The sequence below is a fragment of the Dama dama genome, chromosome 19 (genome assembly GCF_033118175.1).
Source record: "Dama dama isolate Ldn47 chromosome 19, ASM3311817v1, whole genome shotgun sequence".
Taxonomy (NCBI): Eukaryota; Metazoa; Chordata; class Mammalia; order Artiodactyla; family Cervidae; genus Dama; species Dama dama.
The window spans coordinates 23,233,763-23,253,813 of NC_083699.1; the positions used below are offsets into that span (position 1 = coordinate 23,233,763).

Genomic DNA, 20,051 nt, shown 5'->3' on the forward strand with positions numbered 1-20,051 from the left:
GAAACTAGTTAACTTCTGTCAGTAGCTTTTGGGTATTCTGTTTCTTGTTAAAGTCTTTATTGAGAATAATGCATGCTGTTTTAACAAAAATATTGACTTATTTGAAGAAAAAAGTATCTCTGGGGATTTTCAAATCTCCAAAAATAGCTGCTATGAACAAATCAATGTCTCTTTTTCTGAGAATATACAACTCGAATGATAGGGTACCAATTTTTTTTCTATCTTATAAATAGACTAATATTAAACAAACTGTTATTTCTTTTTTAAAAAATATTTATTTAATTATTTGGCTGTGCCAAGTCTTACTTGTGGCTCTCAGGATCTTTGATCTTCATTGTAGCATGTGGGATTTTTAGTTGCAGCATGTGAACTCTTAATTATGGCATATGGGATCTAGTTGCCTGATCAGGGATTGAACCCAGGCACCTGGCATTGCAAGGACAGAGTCTTAGCCACTGGACCACCAGGGAAGTTCCCTACAAGCTGTTATTTAACCTGCTTCTCACTTCCCATCTTATAAGTGTACCATCTCTTTTCATATAAGTGCATGTAGACATGCACTTACATGCACTTAAGATGTTTTAGATATATCTTATTCCTCTTAAAGCCTATCTATATATATAGTATTATATAATAATCCCCTTTTGATGGATATTTGGATTGTTTGCAGTTTAATTGTCAAAAATATTGGTGCAGTAAATACCTTTGTGCCTGTATTTTGGGAACACTTGTACTATATTATGTGTAAAGTCCCTAAAATGAAATGTGTCCTTGATGATAAATTGACCTCCAAAGGGGTAAATATTGTACTCTTTGTTATACTTTCACCAGTAGCATTTGTGAACTTCTTTTCCTCACACCCTGTAAAAGACTATGTGAGGGGAAAAGCTGAAATGTAGTTGATTTGCAAAGAGTGGGAGAAGGTGTTTTTTGGATGTAGTTCTTTGATTCACGTCCTGTTGGCTTCAATAGGTGAGATTCACGGAAACTTAAAATGAGAATAAATGTTCTTTGACACAAAGAGTATGGAGTATTTCTGAATTCTAGATTAAACATCTTGCATTATAAAATGTGATATATTCACAGAGAGAAAATAGAGTACCAGAGTTTAACAGAACCACACTGAGTATGGGAAGAAACATGTTTCTCTTATGTGATATTTTCCAAACATCTCTAGTCTGGTGTAATTTTAGCTGATATGTTAAGAACTAAAATAGTAAATCATTCTTCATACTTTTTCTTTATCCCTAACACTAGGTACTGATGATGGTAATCATATCAGAAAAAAACAGTGAGTGAAACTTTCTGACTGAATGTATATTCAGTGTAACTTCAGTTATTTAGATAGCAGTATTGCAATTCCAAACCTGAAAATTAAAAAATGAAAATCAGTATAAATAAGTAAAAATATCCAAGTACCTCTGAGCAGACCTTGTTTTGTAACTGGTATTTTTCCTTCTGCTTGGAGGACTTCCTGTATTGGAGAACATTTCTGTATTGGAGGTTTACTGGTAATGAATTCTTTTAGCTTTTCCATACCTTTGTTTCTTCTTTAAAAATTTCTTTATTGAGGTATAATTAAAATACAATAAACTGCATGCATTAGAAGCATACTGTTTGATGAATTGTGTCACCACGGAAACCATCACCCGAAGCCAGGTAGAGAACATGTCTGTTATCTCCAGATGTTCCTTGTGCTCTGCAATTCCTCACTCCTACTCCTCCATTCCAGGCAACTAATGATACCAATGATCTGCTTTTTGTTCCTATAGACTAGTTTTCTATTTTCTGGGGTTTTATAGGGATGGAATCATACAACATGTGCCTTTTTTTTTTTTTTTTTTTTGGAGAGCAGGTGTCTGGCTTCTTTCACTCAGCATAATTAATGATTCATGTGTTGTATATGTCAGTAATTCATTTCTTTTTATTGCCGAGTGGTATTCCAACACGTGGATGCACCACAATTTGTTTTTCTATTCATCTATTGATGGACATTGAGGTTATCTCTAGTTTGGGGCTATTATAAATAATAGTTTATAATAGAAAAAAAAGGCAGTCACATACAAGTCTTTGAATGGATATATGTTTCCTTTTCTCTTGGTTAAACACTTAGGAGTGGCATGGCTGGATCATATGGTAGTTATATATGCTTTTGTAAAAATAAAATAGGAAAAGAAAAATTTGAAAAGAAGGTGAGGTGAGGTACTACATTCCAGGCATGTTCTCAGGCAGATGGTTTCTGGAAAGGGGTTTATATGGAATTTGAGGAAGTGGATACCTTTAATAAACTGTCTGTGCATGGTAGTCCCTGGAAAGTCTTCCTGTAGGATAGGCAGGGGTGGAGAGGTAGAGGGGGTAGAGGATCCCATGAGAAGATAGCTAACTTTAAGAAATCCTGAGCAATTCTCTCAGCTCTGACCTCTGCCCCAGCTCCATGCTGCTACTGTTTATATACCGGGCTGTGGTGCTGCCTGAGAGGCAAAAGGATCAGGCTGGGACCCACCTCAGAGAAAGGCCTTGGAGTGGTGGAGTGGAGATGTGTTGAGAGGAGAACAAGAGAGGACGTAGGAGCCCAGTAAGGCACCAGGGCTCCCAGACATGCTCTGGGCTCTGGGAGCCTGTGTCCTTCTTGTTGGCATCCCCATCTCCAATTGCATTGTCTTCCTTCCCTCTGTAAGAGTCAGCTACTCTCATAGCATAAGTTTATAGTCTAAACTGTTTTCTTACTCCTATCCAGCCATCTCCGAGCAACCACTAATCTGTCATTATTCTACATATATGTATATATATATGACAGAGTATAGTGCTTTTATGTGCTTTTGTTTTTTTGTTTTTTTTTTAGTTCTACCACTTTATTGCTACCAACCCATTTCCCTCCACCCTCGTGCACACATGCTCAGTCATGTAATCCCATGGACTTCAGCCTGCCAGACTCCTCTGTCCATGGACTTTTCCAGGCAAGAATACTGGAGTGGGTTGCCATTTCCTTCTCCGTGCTTTTGTTTTTTAATTTAATTTTTCTTGACCAGGCTGCACACTTTGATCTTGGTTTCCTGACCAAGCGTTGAACCTGGCCCCTACCCTCTGAACCCCCCACCCCCGGCAGTGAAAGTGCTAAGCCTTAACTACTGGACTGCCAGGGAATTCCCTTCATAGGCTTTTAAGTTCGTTTCAGTGGTATTATTCAGCATGTATTTTGAAACTCTCCTCCCCCGCTTTTTTCCTAGGCCTTATGGCTTGAGGTCTATTCTAGTATATTCCTTTTTTTTTTAATTGTGCCAAACTGTATATAATATAAAATTTTGCCATTTGACCTTTTTAAAGTGTTTGGTTCAGTGACTTTCAAGCACATTCAGAATGTCATGCAACCATCCTCACTACTCACTTACAGAACCTTTTAATCATCTCAAACAAAAACTCTATACCCATCAAGCAATAACTCTCCTCCAGTTCCTGGTAATAACTTCTCTTATACTTCCTCTCTCTATGAATTTGCCTTTCTGTCATTTCTGTATGAATTTGCCTCTAGGTCACCTTTGTTTTTGAAAGATAATTTTGCTGGGTAAACTGTAGGTTGATAATTTTTTTTTCCACTCAGTACACTGTTTTATACTGCTTGCATTATTGCTGATGCAGAATCTGCTGTTATCTTTACCTATGTTTCTCTGTATGTAATGTGTCTCTTTGACTGCTTTTAAGATTTTTCTCTTTATTGCTGGATGAAGCAATTTGATAATTATAGGCCTTAGTTTAGTTTCCTTCATGTTTCTTGTCTTGTATACATTTTGTCTAGTTATCTACTTGGATCCATGGATTTATAGTTTTCATCAAATTTGGAAAAATTTTGGCCAGATTCCTCTTTGAGGGACTCCAGTTACGTGTATAGTAGGCTTTTTCAACTTGTCATAAAGCTCACTGATGCTCTGTTCTTTTTTTTTTTCCTTTTTCAATCTTTTTTTCTGCATTTCATTTTGTATAGTTCTATTGCTGTGTTTTCAAATTATCAGTCTTTTCTCCTGTGACACCTAATCTGCCACTTATTCCCGCTAGAGCATATTTCATTTCAGACATTGTAGCATTATTTCTAGACCTTAAATTTGGGTTGTTTAAAAATATCTTCCATGTGTACTTATCATGCTCCCTACCCTTTGCTTCAGAACCTTTTAAATATAATAAGTTTTAATGTCCTTGTCTTCAAATTCTTTTATTGGTGTCAGTTTGGGGTCACTTTCAATTGATCTTTCTCCTGCTATGGGTCATATTTTCCTGCTTCTTCACATGTGTGGTTTTAGTTTATCAGATTGTGGACATTGTGACTTTGCCTTATGGGATGTTGAATATGTTTGTGTTTGTATGAAAGTTTCTGATCTTTGTTCTGGGATGCATTTAAGTTACTTGGAGATAGCTGATCCTTCATTGCTTGATTTCCAATATCTTGAACCACTTTTTTTGTCATTAATTTTGTCTAATTTTTCTTTTGTTTTAGATGGAGAGTTAAATCCAGTTATTGTTAGTTTATCTTCTCCAGAAGTGGAAGTTGAGGGTGTGTAGCTTGATAGAATAGTATATACTTCTGGAACCACTGATTTCCACCTCCCAGAAAAAGGAAGCAAGAAACCAGAAATCTATTAATATCTGTGACTGGGCCTAGTAGTGAAAGGATGACCACCCAAATACCATAGTGTTCTTGGAAAATTTTTGCAAGTCTATATTTTATGCAGTGTAGTCATTTAGAGTAGGGAGTGCCGTGACTTTCATAAGTGGCATACAGTGTCTTGAACCCAGTATTCAGAAGTGAGGGGTGAAGGGGAGAGCAGTAACCTCTTGGTGGGAACAGTAAGTGAATCTGTAAATCTATGGCAGGCTCCAAGATCAAGGAAAGTGTGGTGGTGCTATCTCAGGCAAATATTAAAGGTTGCCAACTTTGGTTTTAGGCTGTGTTGGTTCTTTCAGATGTGTGGCACTGAATTCAGCCATATGCTAAAATAGCTAATATAGCTGGTGTTATAGCCCTGTTTCGTGTTCTATACCACATGAAGTTATCTCATAAATAATTGAATCTTGCATATTTACCAAACAGTTTGAGCTTCACTGCTCTCATTTCTTTGTTTTTATAGGTGAAAAGGAAATGTAGATGCACTGACAAAAGAGCAGGCCTGCTGACTAAATATAGATTTTATTACACTGAAATTCATTAAATTGAGCTGATCTCACTCTAGGTGTTTGGCTGTTTTAGGATATGAATTTGGACTTTAGTAACTGAGTGGGCCTTGGAAAATAGCTTTCTGTCTCATCTTTGTTTCCTGATGACTATGCATGGAATGTTTTACTTCTGAGTTACATGTCCTGCTTTATCAGGCATTAAGCAACTGGCCTGAAAAGGTAATACTTGAACCAACAACATTCAATCCAATAAAAACAAAGTAGATTTGAGTATACACAGTGTCAGTGATTAACTCTTACTTTCACACTTCCTTGTGCTTATTAAAAAGCATCCATCCCTCGGTACGTACTGAAAACAGGTACTTGACCTGGCTTAGGTTTCAACCAACAGCAAGCAGATACTGGCATAGCAAGAAAACTGTCTAGCAGAAGGGAAAGACTGACTTTAAAAAATATGATTATTTTACCTTTAAAAATGATTAATTCCATTCAGGGCTTTTAATCAAGGTGCATTAATAAAAGCCACACCTATAATGAACTAAGCATTCTATGAGTCACTTTTAATATAAGATCCTTAGTTTTCCCATTATCCTTGCAATACAGGTAATAGCCTTGTTTTAACACAGGAGAAAATGAAAGCTCAAAGAAGTTAACTTTGCTGAAATCACATAAGAGTGATGGGATTTGGAGCCTGGGAGAGAACTTGTGTGTGAAGCACTGTAGGACATCTCTTTGGGAGATTTTTGATGCTTTTTAAAGGCCTTTCATAAGAACTCAGGCATTTCCTAAGAACATAATTTATTGTATATGATTTATCTGTATTATATATAGATATGTATATCTATATATTTACCTCAGTTCCCTTACCTGGAAAATTAGAAATGAAGCATTAATTGTGTTTCAGATTCATTCTGTTTTTAGAATTCTTTGACTATTTCATTATTTGGAATTAATTCAGTCAACTGGTTTGTTTTTCATTTTTTTAAAACTGGCTTATTTGTCTAACTGGAAGAATAATTTGCATGCTTACTGAAATGTGAAATTTTCTTTCTTTTATGTTGCTTTTCTATTTTTTTAAACTTTGACCTGCACTTAAATATACTTCTGTTGAAGCAAGTTATTTTTTTTAAACCTATATCTAAGAATGGAATATAATTATGACTTTCACTTTGGTGTGTACGGCAAATTAGGAGAAATTTGAATAACTGAGAAAGTGAGTCTTATAAAAGAATTACTTTAGTTCTTTGAGACAAGTGAAAACAAACTTTGTTTTTGGACTGGAATATTAACTTGTTATTGGACTCACTTTTATTAAAATGCTACACTAAATTTTTTAAAACAGCTTTATTGAGAAATAATTTATCACTTAAAATGTACAATTCAGTGTTTTTTACTATATTTGTGCAAAAAGTTGTGCAGCCATCACCACAGTCAATTTTATAACATTTTCATCACTCAAATAAGAAACTCCATGCTCATGAGCAGTTACTATCTTCCCCAACCTCCTTCCTCTAGAGTTCCCAGACCTAGATAACCACTAATCTACTTCTTGTTTCTACAGATTTGCCTAATCTAGACATGATATATAAAGTATCAATACTTTGTACTTTTTTAATGACTGATTAATAGTTCATTGTATGGATACCACGTTTTATTTATCTATTCATCAGTTGGTCGACATTTGGGTTATTTCCATTCTTTGGCTATTATGAGTAATGCTGCTATTAATATTTGGTTACAACTTTTTGTGTGGACATATGTTTTCATATCTCTTGGATACATATCTAGGAGTGGAATTTCTGTGTCATATGGTAACTGTGTTCAAGTTTTTGAGGAACTATCAGACTATTTTCCAAAGCAGCCGTACCATTTTACATTCCTACCAGCAGTGGATGAGGATTCCAGTTTCTCTGCATCCTCACCAGCACAGATGAACCTTGAAAACATTCTAAGCAAACATATCTAGACATAAAAGACCACATATTTTGTGATTCCACTGATATGAAATGTCCAGAGAAGGCAAAACTATAGAGACTGAAAGTAATCAATCACTGGTTGCCTAGGTCTGACAGTTAGAGGAGAGACTGGGGGGAAATGGGCAGTGATTAGTATTTAATTGGAAGTGGGTTTTTTTGAGGTGAGGTTAGGGTTAGTGTTATGATTATTTGGATATTTTATAGTGAGTTTTTGTCAGTTTTTATGGGTTTATAATGCTATTATGAATATATTAAGAAAATTTTATCTAGAATTGTAGGGATTTGCTCAGAATGATATGGTGGAGGAGAATAAGTTAGTGAGTATTGCAGGTGGAACAGGATTTTGTAATATGTTTGAAAATTTCCAAACTAAAAAGTTAAAAGAAGAGTTGGTAAGCCAGGAGAATGGTGTTTTAGAAACCCAGACACAGAGTTTCTATAATAATCAGTGAATAACTTCGTTAGATGGTACAGAGAGGTCAACAAGAGTAAAGACAAAACATGCCATTGATTTCTGCAGCTGCTTTAATGACCTTAGATATAGCTGTTTTAGTAGTGTTTGGACTTAAATCCGATAGCAAAATTGGGAGAAATGCTTGGAAGATAGGAACATAGAGAAAGCAGGGTGGGTCATTCTTGATCATAAGAAAAGTTATTACTACTAAATCTAAAAGATTATAAACCTATAATTTAAAAAATATAAGAGTATGAAGTCAAAATTCAAAGGCCCTGTGCCCCTTCTGCTGCTTCTCACTCACCGCTTCCAGCTTAGCTTGCAGTTTTCTCTGAAAACTACACTGTGGCTACAGAATGAATGGCAGCCTGGCGAGAGAGAGATTTTTGAGGGGGAGACTCAAACTTGCCTTTGGCTGAGAAGAGCTAGTGGAAGGAAAGAAAAAATAACAGTGAAACTGGGGACGACTAGTGGAATAACTCCTAGAAAAGATAAAAGGAAGGAGGGATTCAGTGGCCAAGTTGGAGAAAAGAACAGGGGCACTTGTTTCTTTGAGTCAGAAGGAAAGGAGATCACTTCACTTTTGTCTTTCAAGTAGTAGACCGGTCCCTGCTGCGAGTTATTGAGGTTTGGACAGGGTTGATGGCATCTCTTGGTGTAACCACAGGAATGAGCAAAAGAATGGCAGCATGCAGGACTCAGGTCAGGCCCCACCTATATTCAAAATGACTTTTTCATTGAGGAATGCCATGATGCAGGGGGATGTGCCATCTCATGGATTCCCGAGGATGACTCAGTTCATTGGCTGGTTGACTAAGGAAGCTGTTTCTTCCTTCACCTCTCTGTGTCTTAAGTTTACTAAACTGTGCATTTACATTTAAAAGCCAGCTTTTTCACTCTTCTCTTTCACTTTTATTAAGAGGCTCTTTAGTTCTTCTTCCCTTTCTGCCATAAGGGTGGTGTCATCTGCATATCTGAGGTTATTGATATTACTCCCAGCAGTCTTGATTCCAGCTTGTAATTCATTATGAATGATGATTCAGCATTATACGTGATGTACTCTGCATGTAAGTTAAATAAGCAGAGTGACCATATACAGCCTTGACGTACTCCTTTCCCAATCCGGAACTAGTCCGTTGTTCCATGTTCGGTTCTAACTGTTGCTTCTTGACCTGCCTACAGATTCCTCAGGAGGCAGGTAAGGTGGTCTTGTATTCCCATCTCTTTCAGAATTTTCCACAGTTTGCTGTGACCCACACAGTCAAAGGCTTTGGCGTAGTCAATAAAGCAGAAGTAGATGTTTTTCTGGAACTCTCTTGCTTTTTCGATGATCCAACAGATGTTGGCAATTTGATCTCTGGTTCCTCTGCCTTTTCTAAATCCAGCTTGAGCATCTGGAAGTTCATGGTTCATGTACTGTTGAAGCCTGGCTTGGAGAATTTTCAGCATTACTCTGCTAGCGTGTGAGAGGAGTGCAATTGTGTGGTAGTTTGAACATTAAATGGCACTGCCTTTCTTTGGGATTGGAATGAAAACTGACCTTTTCCAGTCCTGTGGCCACTGCTGAGTTTTCCAAATTTGCTGGCATATTGAGTGCAGCACTTTTAACAGCATTATCTTTTAGGATTTGAAATAGCTCAGCTGGAATTCCATCACTTCCACTAGCTTTGTTTGTGGTGATGCTCCCTAAGGCCCACTTGACTTCACATTCCAGGATGTCTGGCTCTAGGTGATTGATAACACCAGTGAAAAAACTGGCTTAAAACTCAGCATTCAGAAAACAAAGATCATGGCATCCAGTCCCATCACTTCATGGCAAATAGATGGGGAAACAGTGGAAACAGTGACAGACTATTTTTTTTGGTTCCCAAAATCACTGCAGATGGTGACTGCAGCCATGAAATTAAAAAACGCTTGTTCCTTGGAAGAAAAGCTATGACAAACCTAGACAGTATATTAAACAGAGACATTATTTTGCTGACAAAGGTCCATCTAGTCAAACCTGTGGTTTTTCCAGTAGTCATATATGGATGTGAGAGTTAGAGCATAAAGAAAGCTGAGCGCCGAAGAATTGATGCTTTTGAACTGTGGTGTTGGGGAAGACTCTTGAGAGTCCCTTGGACCTCAAGAAGATGAAACCAGTCAATCCTGAAGGATATCAGTCCTGAATATTCACTGGAAGGACTGATGCTAAAGCTGAAACTCCAGTACTTTGGCCACCTTATGCGAAGAACTGACTCATTGGAAAAAAAAAAAAAGTGCTGGAAAAGATTGAAAGCAGGAGGAGAAGGGGACGACAGAGGATGAGATGTTGGATGGCATCATCAACTCAATGGACATGAGTTTGAGCAAGCTCCGGGAGTTGGTGAATGACAGAGAAGCCTGGCGTGCTGCAGTCCATGAGATCACAAAGAGTTGGACACAACTGAGCGACTGAACTGAACTGACATTTAAAAGCAATCAAGCAGGAACGCTCTTCAGTCCAGAGTACTTTAGTAGCTGTTCTTCCTTTCTGTGAGCCTCTTGAGAAGGCTCTCAGGTGAACGATAAATTTGACAAAATGATTACAGACCTCATGCGTTGATAAAGTCATTTTCACTTCCTCTTTTAAAGAAACAAGTAAATTATCCCTGGCCATTAATCATACTGCAGTGACAATCTAAAATGTGGTCAGGGTAGATTCGATTTGCTATATTTTGAATATAAACATCATTAAGAATTAAATGGTTATATATATATAAAGTTTGTATCTATGAACCTCATTTACTATTTTGTAGAAATAGGAATGGAAGTTACATTACCTGCTTCAGAGAATAGAATTGTCTAAATAAATATCTAAACAGTTGTCCTTGTTAAATATTTCTCTGTGTGTATGTAATTGTTTTTCCTCAAGATTTTATATAGTAGAAATTATTTACTAATCACATTTAGAGGATTTAAAATATGAGCTGTACTTTTCCTTTTTATATTTTTTTAGGAGACCCATGTACAGTATCATCTCAGTTGGAGTTAGAAGAAGCCTTTAGGCTTTATGAGCTAAACAAGGATTCTGAACTGTTGATTCATGGTAAGGAGTAGTCATTTCTTACTCTTCCTATAATCTTGGGAAATTTCTTATTTGTGTGTGTCTTCCTGGATATTAAACTGTGATCACATCAGTGTTTCACAGCAAAGTTTTGGCATACAATTTAAGAATCGAGCGCCCAGCAGAACCTAAGTCATCATCTTGCAGTTTTGTAATGTATTCAAATAATGATTTCCAAAAGTAAGATATCTTAAATGTTCTTTCTTTTGTTTAAGGATTAACCGTGAAACTATTTACGTAGTTATCATAAGCTTTAATGTGTTAAAGGTCAACAAGCCTCAGAGGTGGGCAGTGGTATAGAAAGAGAGACTGAAACTCAGCCACCACGTAACTGGTACACTGTAGACCTGGGTTGTATATCCAGATATTTTCATCCCAAACCTGTTCTTTTCATTCTGCTATCCTGCCCCTCAAATTTTTTATGTCATGTAGAACCCACTTAATGTGATTAATATAACTATAATACATTAGCAGTATTTCATGTAACATTTTTGGGAGCCTTAGGAGACCAAACCTAGGGAACTCTTTAAAACTTGAAACAAATACACATCTCCCTCCAGTGTAATGACTCATCTCATTACCTTGTTGTTATTCCCTTGAACTTTCCTTTGCAGTGTGTTTTCTTAAAAAACAATGGTTTGATTTTTGTCTCCGTTTGGAATTTGACATAGTGACTCCCAAGGTTTCATGCTCTAATTTATTGAGATCCTGGAAGAACTTTAGAAGTCATTCTTTGGTCGTCTCTTTCTAGAATAAAACTACAGTGGATGTGTAAAGAAATTATGGATCCATAGTCATGAACAGTTTAAGTGTTGTTGCTTTTTATGTTGTATCACAGATCTGTTTTCAGAAGTTAGCTTATATTTCAACTTTTAAAAATATTTCAGGAACTGTGCTTCCCATACTCTGTGCTTTAAACCATGTCCTTTTTGTACGTCACAAAGAGTTGACAAGCTGTTCATAAATGTGCTGTTTCATTATATTCTCTTCATAAGAATGTTTTGAATTAGCATGTTTATGAATGTGTAGTTCCTTTGACAAAGCTTATGTTTTTGTATTTGGGTATAGTTTTCAAGTTTAGTACATCCATCTTTTAAAAACTACCATGGCTTATGTTTATATTTGAATACATCTTGTAATTTTAATTCTTCATCCGAGAAGATTTGTCACTGCAATAAAGATTTAAGGAAATAGTTAATGATTTCTCTTATGACAAAAAAGTCAGTTGGTGATGTAATAGGGGCAGGAATGAGTAATTTGAGCTTCTAATGCATTGTTTATGGATGTTGCTTTCATAAGAACTTCTTTCATTATAGCCTTGCTAAAATGGATCCCTTCCAAAAATCATACTGACCATATACTGAAATACCTTATGTCAAGAGAGGGTCAGGTTGACATTTCTATCAACTTATATGATTTTTTTCTTTAAAATTCTGTATAATTTGTATGTTTTAAATGTGCTGTATTAATTTTAATTTGTGGTCTTTCAGTATTCCCTTGTGTACCAGAACGTCCTGGAATGCCCTGTCCAGGGGAAGATAGTAAGTGTTTATATACATCATACCTTTGAGTAAAATTGTTTATAATAAAATGGCACAAGTGAATGAAATCAGGACTAGAACTTTTAATTCATTTGTTTTCTTTTCCATTCTTAAGTCTAATTTAGATAGATTAGCACACTGCCTAAATTCTCTTCTTTTGCTAGGTCAAAATCAGGCAGTTAAAAAAAAAAGCAGATAGTTTTTAATTACAACTTACTGACAATTGTCTATTGTGCATTTGAAAGGAAAATTAAGTTCAGTATAAGTCATTTCTTTTTTTTTAATTTTGGAAATTTTCAAACCTTAGGAGAAGTTTAAAAAACATAAAAACATTGAAAACAAAGTTACCCATATATCCTTTACCTAGATTCACCAGTTATTAACAATTTCTATGTTTGCTTTATCTCTGTATCTGTGCACACATATACATACATGTATATACACGGCAAACACTTATTTTTATTTTTTTGCTGTATCATTTTAGAGGAAGTAGTTGACATGGCACTTTACCTCTAAATACTCTATCATGAATCCTCAGGGACTATTATGGGACTTTCTTTTGGATGTCTAATCCACTGGTTAACATTAATGAGATGAGCTGAAAGAGTCAGACAACTATTCAGTCTGATGGAATTTGAAAATGCAAACTTATGCATCAGTTCAGTTGCTCAGTCGTGTCCGACTCTTTGTGACCCCATGAACTGCAGCACACTAGGCCTCCCTGTCCATCACCAACTCCTGGAGTCTACCCAAACTCATGTCCATTGAGTCAGTGATGCCATCCAACCATCTCATCCTCTGTCGTCGTCCCCTTCTCCTCCTGCCTTCAATCTTTCCCAACATCAGGGTCTTTTCAAATGAGTCAGCTCTTCACATCAGATGGTCAAAATACTGGAGTTTCAGCTTCAACATCAGTCCTTCCAATGAACACCCAGGACCGATTTCCCTTAGGATGGACTGGTTGGATCTCCTCGCAGTCCAAGGATAGTCAAGAGTCTTCTCCAACACCACAGTTCAAAAGCATCAATTCTTTGGCACTCAGTTCTTAATAGTACAACTCTCACATCCATACATGACCACTGGAAAAACCATAGCCTTGACTAGACGGACCTTTGTTGACAAAGTAATGTCTCTGCTTTTTAATATGCTGTCTAGGTTGGTCATAACTTTCCTTCCAAGGAGTAAGTGTCTTTTAATTTCATGGCTGCAGTCACCATCTGCAGTGATTTTAATCATAAGTTATTATTTTTGATATATGGTATAATTTATAGGTTATAGATATTAAGGAACTCATATTTATTTGTGGTTTCTGCAAATATCCATGACTTTAGAAGGAATAGTGGTATATGTTTTGTTTTCTATTAAGTGAAATAGCTCTAAACTGTTAATTGTAACCCTTCATACAACTTGGTAAAAAGGAAAAATGAAAGAACTAGGTGTTTCTATATAGAGTTGGGGCTGTGTACTTTATAGACTGGAGAAGGAAATGGCAACCCATTCCAGCATTCTTGCCTGGAAAACCCCATGGACAGAGGAGCCTGGTGGACTACAGTCCATGGGGTCGCAAAGAGTCGCACACGACGTAGTGACTGAATGACAATAACAACTTTATAGGAAGGTGGGGAAATATAAGGAGTAGGTAGGGCTCTGAAGGAATAGTGAAACATTTAGGTTTGGATTCAGCTAGGAGTATTTCACTGGATTTCCAGTGGCAGAAGGGTTACAGCCAACATGGGCTACCTTCACAGAGGTGTTGGAAAAGCAGCTCTCCTCTCTTTGTCCAGGTGAGAGTTTTGAAAGTCTTGTCATTGTAGCAAGTCTTGCTTGCACAACCCCATGTCCAAATCTATTATGAGTCTGTAGTACACTTCCCAGATAAAATGTCATTTCCTAACTTTTCATTGTATTTCATGCTCACATTCCCACTTTAAAATTTGCTGGTGGAGATTTTGATATACTCCTCCTTGGTATAATTAATATTACTAAATTTGAGCATGAAGGAAGATTGATTACCATTAAGGTGATCTCCTGGCTCTTTTAATTCCTAGACAACATTAACATGTTTAAACCTGAGATATATCAAGTTGTAGTTCATGAAAGTTTCTTAAACTAAGAGTATCTTATTTAACAAACTATCTGCTTTGGTTATTCCTAACGAAATAAATAATTAAAAATAAAAGCATACATGTTTGAGGTTCTATATTAGGGTTTCCCTGGTGGCTCAGATGGTAGAGAATCTGCTTAGAATGTGGGAGACCCAGGTTTGATCCCTGGGTTGGGACGATCTACTGGAGAAGGAAATGGCAACCCACTCCAGTATTCTTGCCTGGAGAATTCCATGGACAAAGGAGCCTGGCAGGCTACAGTCCTTGGGGTCCCAAAGAGTCGGACATGACTAAGCATGACTAACACACACACACATTAGTGGCTCAGAGGTAAAGAATTTGCCTGCCAGTCCAGGAGACACAGGCGGTGTGGGTTCAATCCCTGGGTGGGGAAGATCCCCTGGAGGAGGATATGGCAGCCCATCCAGTATTCTTACCTGGAATAAGAATACCCAATCCAGTATTCTTGCCCGGAAAGTCCCACAGACAGAAGAGCTTGGTGGACAGCACACACGTTATGCTGTCTCATGATTTCTATTTCAGAGCATTTTACCTGTTTTATTCTATATTAATTTTAAATAATAGACCCAGTGCTATATTTGCTTTAAAATGAGTTTAGAAAGCTAATGGACTCTCCACAGTATTTTCTATTACTGTGGAATGACTAAATAGGAAATACATGTAATAGTGATTGATTTAACCAAAATTACACTGGTGGAGTTGATTTGATCTCATGGAACCTCTTAGTTTGTTTAGGGAAAGTATTTAGAGGTACTATACTTTAAAATGAAGAAAACTAGCCATCACTGTCTTTAACAGAGTGATTGAATACCTAGTAGAAGTCAACAGTCTCACATTTGTATATTTCTTGATGTGATACAGTAAGAAATACACATCGCCTCTGTGTTATTTTTGCCAAAACTATTTAATATCTGGGAAGTGTTACAAATCCATATTAGATTTGAGTCGTTAGGAAACAGACAAATCCAGAGTGTAGGACTTAAGATAAAACAACTGCCTAAACTTTTTCAACATCATAAAAAACAAACAACAATGAATGAGACAGAGTGACTATTTTAGCATATATTAAAGAGACAGAAAAGGTATAGTAACAAAATACAATGCCTAAATCTTGACTGGATCCTGGAGAGAAAAAGAAAACTGTGAAAGATACTTTTCAGACAAATGGGAAATTTGCATATGAACTGTATATTAGATGTTACTGAATTAATGTTAACTTTCTAAGACACCATAATGGTATTGTGGTCAAATAGAATTAGGGGGAGTGTCTTTAATCTCAGGCAATGGATAGTTGGATATTTAAAGGTGAACTGTTACGATGTCTGCAATTTATTTTTAAATGATTCAGAAAAAAAGTGTGAAAAAAAAAAAAAAGAAAAAAGTGTGGGTGTAAATAGAGAAGAAAGCAAATGTGGCAAAGTGATTGTAATTGGTAAATGCAGTTGAAGATGGAGGCATTTATTGTTCTATTCTTTCAACTTCTCTGTGGGCTTACAGTTTTTTCAAAATTAAAAGTTAGGGAAAAAATAAAAAACAGAAAAGCAGTAATAGTTTTTAAAAACATTTATACTCCATGGGCTTTATTTTCATCTAATCTCTTGATGAATCTATTTTATTTTTTCACTTTCAGGTTTTTAATCAATTTTTTTTTGTAGTGATATCATAAAAAAATCATAGACTTTATTATAAAATGACTTATAATCACACTTGCTCTTTTTTAAAAACTTTTAATCTCTGTTTAGAATCCATTTACCGACGGGGTGCACGCCGCTGGAGAAAGCTTTACTGTGCAAATGGACACACTTTTCAAGCCAAGCGTTTCAACAGGGTAAACTTTAGTTTGCTGAATGTTGATAATTTGAGAAATCTGTTTTTTTCCTCTCTACTGTTACTCCCTTCTAAAGGAGTAAGTAAAGAGTTAGTTGCTCAGTCATGTCCGATTCTTTGCAACTCCATGGACTGTTGCCCACCAGGGTCCTCTGTCCATGGAATTCTCCAGGCAAGAACACTGGAGTGGGTTGCCATTCCCTTCTCCAGGGGATCTTCCCGACCCAGGAATCGGACCTGAGTCTCCTGTACCGCAGGCAGATTCTTTCCTGTCTGAGTCACCAGTAGGGTGACTGTAATTCCTGTAATTCCTATAATTCCCAGTTTGCCTGGTGTAGTACATTTGCTATCTTGAAGTAATTTTTAATAGCATCTCTTGACTCTTAAAAATGTTCCAGATTGAATGGTTATATGATTACCATAGCTGTAAGAAAACTGGATATTTTGAATGTAATTCAAGATAGCTAGAAAATAAGCAAGGTTTAGTTTGCAAACCATTTACTATTGGGTTTTTTCCTTTTGTTTTCTCTGTTTTATAGAATGATCATTGCAGACACTTACCTAGTTTATACTCTGTACCATGCACTCTTCTGAATGCTTGACATGTGCTGCTCCACTCCGCTTAAGGGATCTTAAGTTCTGCAACACCCGTGCCCCCTGCAGTGGAAGCACAGAGTCTTAACCACTGGACCACCAGGGGAGTCCCTATTTTCCATTTTAGAGATGAAGAAACTGAGGTGCAAAATAGTCAAATAACTTGCCCAAGATAACCCAGTTAGTAAGTGACAGAGCCAAGGTTTAAAAGCAGTCTCTCTCCAGAAGTCCATGTTTTTAACTACTCTTGACAACTACAAATATATGGATTCCATTTCCATTCTAACTGTGCTGAGTTCTCAGTTCATTAATGTAATAGAAGCCACCACCTGAGGTTCCCAAATTGCTATTCCCAGTCGCGTTGATATTTAAAAAGTTTTGAAGTGAAAAGTCACTTTAGATGTTGCTGCAGAAGACATGTTTGACCTCTGAACAGTCCGGAAGGCCTATGTTTGCTTGAGAGTCCTTGCACAGGTTTTCTGCCATGTTTTTCAAGTTTAATTCAGTTTTCCTATTTTCACTACTCTGAGCTTAATTATGTGAAGACTGAAAATCCGTGGACTGAGGAAACGTCATGGTTACAAATTTCACTGTCTCTTTAAAACAAGTTCTGTTTTCTGTTTATTTCCCGTGACCATCACAGCTTTAAGTTGTGTATGATGAAGGAATTTGAGTTAGAGAAGAAGACTACTTACTTCACTGTTCTATGAGCAAACTGTTGGGAAAGTTTATGATGTGCTTTTTGTTAATTAAAAAAAAATACTGTTGAATTACTCTCTCCAGCGTGCGCACTGCGCCATCTGCACTGACCGGATTTGGGGACTTGGACGTCAAGGATATAAGTGCATCAACTGCAAGCTCCTGGTGCATAAGAAGTGCCACAAGCTTGTCACCATTGAATGTGGGCGGCATTCTTTGCCACCGGTAAGACACCGTTGTCTAATTTTTCTTTCATAGAACATTTTTAATAACTCTGCTAGCACAGAAGACTAAAACAGGGCAATGTTAAGGAATCAAAGCTCAACAGTGTTGTTACAGAATGTGACTAGGAGCACTTTAGGAGCCCAGTTAACATATTGTGAATTTGGAATTAGATTACGACAAATTTGTTTGTAGGATGTGGTTAACTTCTTTGTTTGACCTGCTGTAAAATCCTTTAGTCTAAATTAGAAGAATGTAAGGAGAATCATTTAAAAAGCTATATTTCTCTTCTTTTAGCTACTCTTCAGTCTAAGCTCCCGTTACTGTAGCATCTGTACTAAGCAGAGATCAGGTGAGAAAAGTCAGAGGCTTCCTGTTTGCTATGTGAAGTGTGAGATAATGGGGGAGCTTTTGCACTTAAAACTTTTATTTTTCACTTTCTATTTTAAATGTGAATTAAAACATGTTTGTCATAGAAAAAAAGAGAATAAAAATGAGTAAAAAAAATTAAATAAATATCCTCCATTAAATCTACTATGTAAAGGTAATGGTCATTTGGTGTATATTCTTCCAGAACTATGCAAATTTATATGCATAAAGATTTAAAATCCTTCTATATTAAAAAATTTATAAACATATATAAACCCTGATGGAGCAGTATAATGAACTTTCATATACCGATCATCCAGCTCCAACAGTTACCACCTCATGACCAATCTCTGCCCCTACCCATTTAGCCTGCCCTCATCCTATAGTATTTTGAAACAAATTCCTCTTTTTGCTCTGCATGTGCACTTCCTGGACTACTGGATTCTTCAGCCTGGATCTACCAGGGGGGTGTCAGCAGGCAGTGAAGTTGTCAAATATCCATCCAGCCAATATTCAAAATTTTGGTTGTCACATAAATGTTGTAATTTTGTTTTCATAATTTTCATTATGAGTCAGGATCTAAATTAAATTCATATTTACAATTAATTGATACATCTAAGATATTTTTAAATTTACTGATTCTTTCCTCTCTTTTTTCCTTACAGTTTAATTGTAGAAGAAATTGTGTTATCATTTAAAGTGTTTCAGAATCATTCTCTTGCTTCTTCATGGTTATATTTAAAACGTTCTCCTGTCCTCTTTATTTTCTGTCTGTTACAGTTGAATATAAGAGGTTTGATTAGATTCTGATTTTTGGTTTTTTTGTGAGTTGTTTTGAGATTACTTCCTAGAAGGTGGTGTGTTTATCCATCAGAAAGCATATAATGCTTTTATGTCTTGTTCTTTTACACACTTTTTAACAAAAATAAGACTTTATGTTTACTGTTTTCTAACCCATTTTTCTTGCTGAACAATATATTTTGTTCGTATTTCTATACCTATATCTTCATCATTTTTTAGCATAATTTTTTTTGTGTCTTTACCATAATTTATTCAACCTGTTCCCCATGATTGAACATTTGAGTTGTTTTCTAAATTTTCCTAAAAGGAAAATCATAGTGAACTTCCTGGTAAATAAATCTTATTATTTCCTTAAGGATGCAGAAGTAGAATTACTGGATTAAAAGATGAGCATTTTTAAAAAGATCTGCATTTGTCTAAGTTATCTTTTAAACAGGGTTCCCCAGGCTCCTAATGCCTGACCTAATGCCTAATGATCTGAGGTGGAGCTGATGTGATATTAATAGAAATAAAGTGCACAATAAATGTAATGAGCTTGAATCATCCTGAAACCCTCACACGCTGGGTCTGTGAAAAAATTGTATTCCACAAAATCAGTCCCTGGTGCCAAAAAGGTTGGGGACCACTGTTTTAAAATGATTATAACATATTTATTCTTAGTACCTACTCTGGACATTGTGAAACTAGGTTTTAACTGGTAGTTCATTGGTATTAGCATTATTTAGCAAGTTCATATAAGTTTACAAATGGGTTTATGGTTAGAGAGGTTGAAAGCCAATCTTAGCAAGCAGCAGAAGGCCAGAAATTGTGAAAATAATTTATCCAGATTACTGATATATTCTTGAGTATTCTTAGTCAATGGAATGACTTGTGTAAGTTCATAAATGCAGAAGGCTTTAAAAGGGACAGGGTTAGTGATTATATTGATATTTTAGGATGTGTGCTAAACACATTGAAAATCCAATGGGCTTATTTTTAAGGCAACCTTAAAATTATAACTCTGTAACTAATGCTGCTTCTCAAGTTTACCCTCTCTTGCTCTTATTCATTCAATTTGGGTCCAGAATTGAATAAGTAACATTTTGGTTTGAATTAGCATTCACTCAATATGACAGCAAATTTGGAAAACTCAGCAGTGACCACAGGACTGGAAAAGGTCAGTTTTCATTCCAATCCCTAAGAAAGGCAATCCCA

General features: G+C 36.3%; 1 protein-coding gene across 1 annotated transcript in view; it reads left to right on the forward strand.

Annotated features, from left to right (window-relative positions):
* The window catches only part of PRKCI (protein kinase C iota), a 67,723-nt gene that overhangs the window by 21,438 nt on the left and 26,234 nt on the right, over positions 1–20,051 (forward strand). The window contains exons 3-6 of the mRNA XM_061168310.1: positions 10,571–10,660; positions 12,169–12,219; positions 16,088–16,173; positions 17,550–17,690. Of these exons, the coding sequence (XP_061024293.1) occupies positions 10,571–10,660; positions 12,169–12,219; positions 16,088–16,173; positions 17,550–17,690 (368 nt within the window). The remainder of the gene's footprint in view (positions 1–10,570; positions 10,661–12,168; positions 12,220–16,087; positions 16,174–17,549; positions 17,691–20,051) is intronic.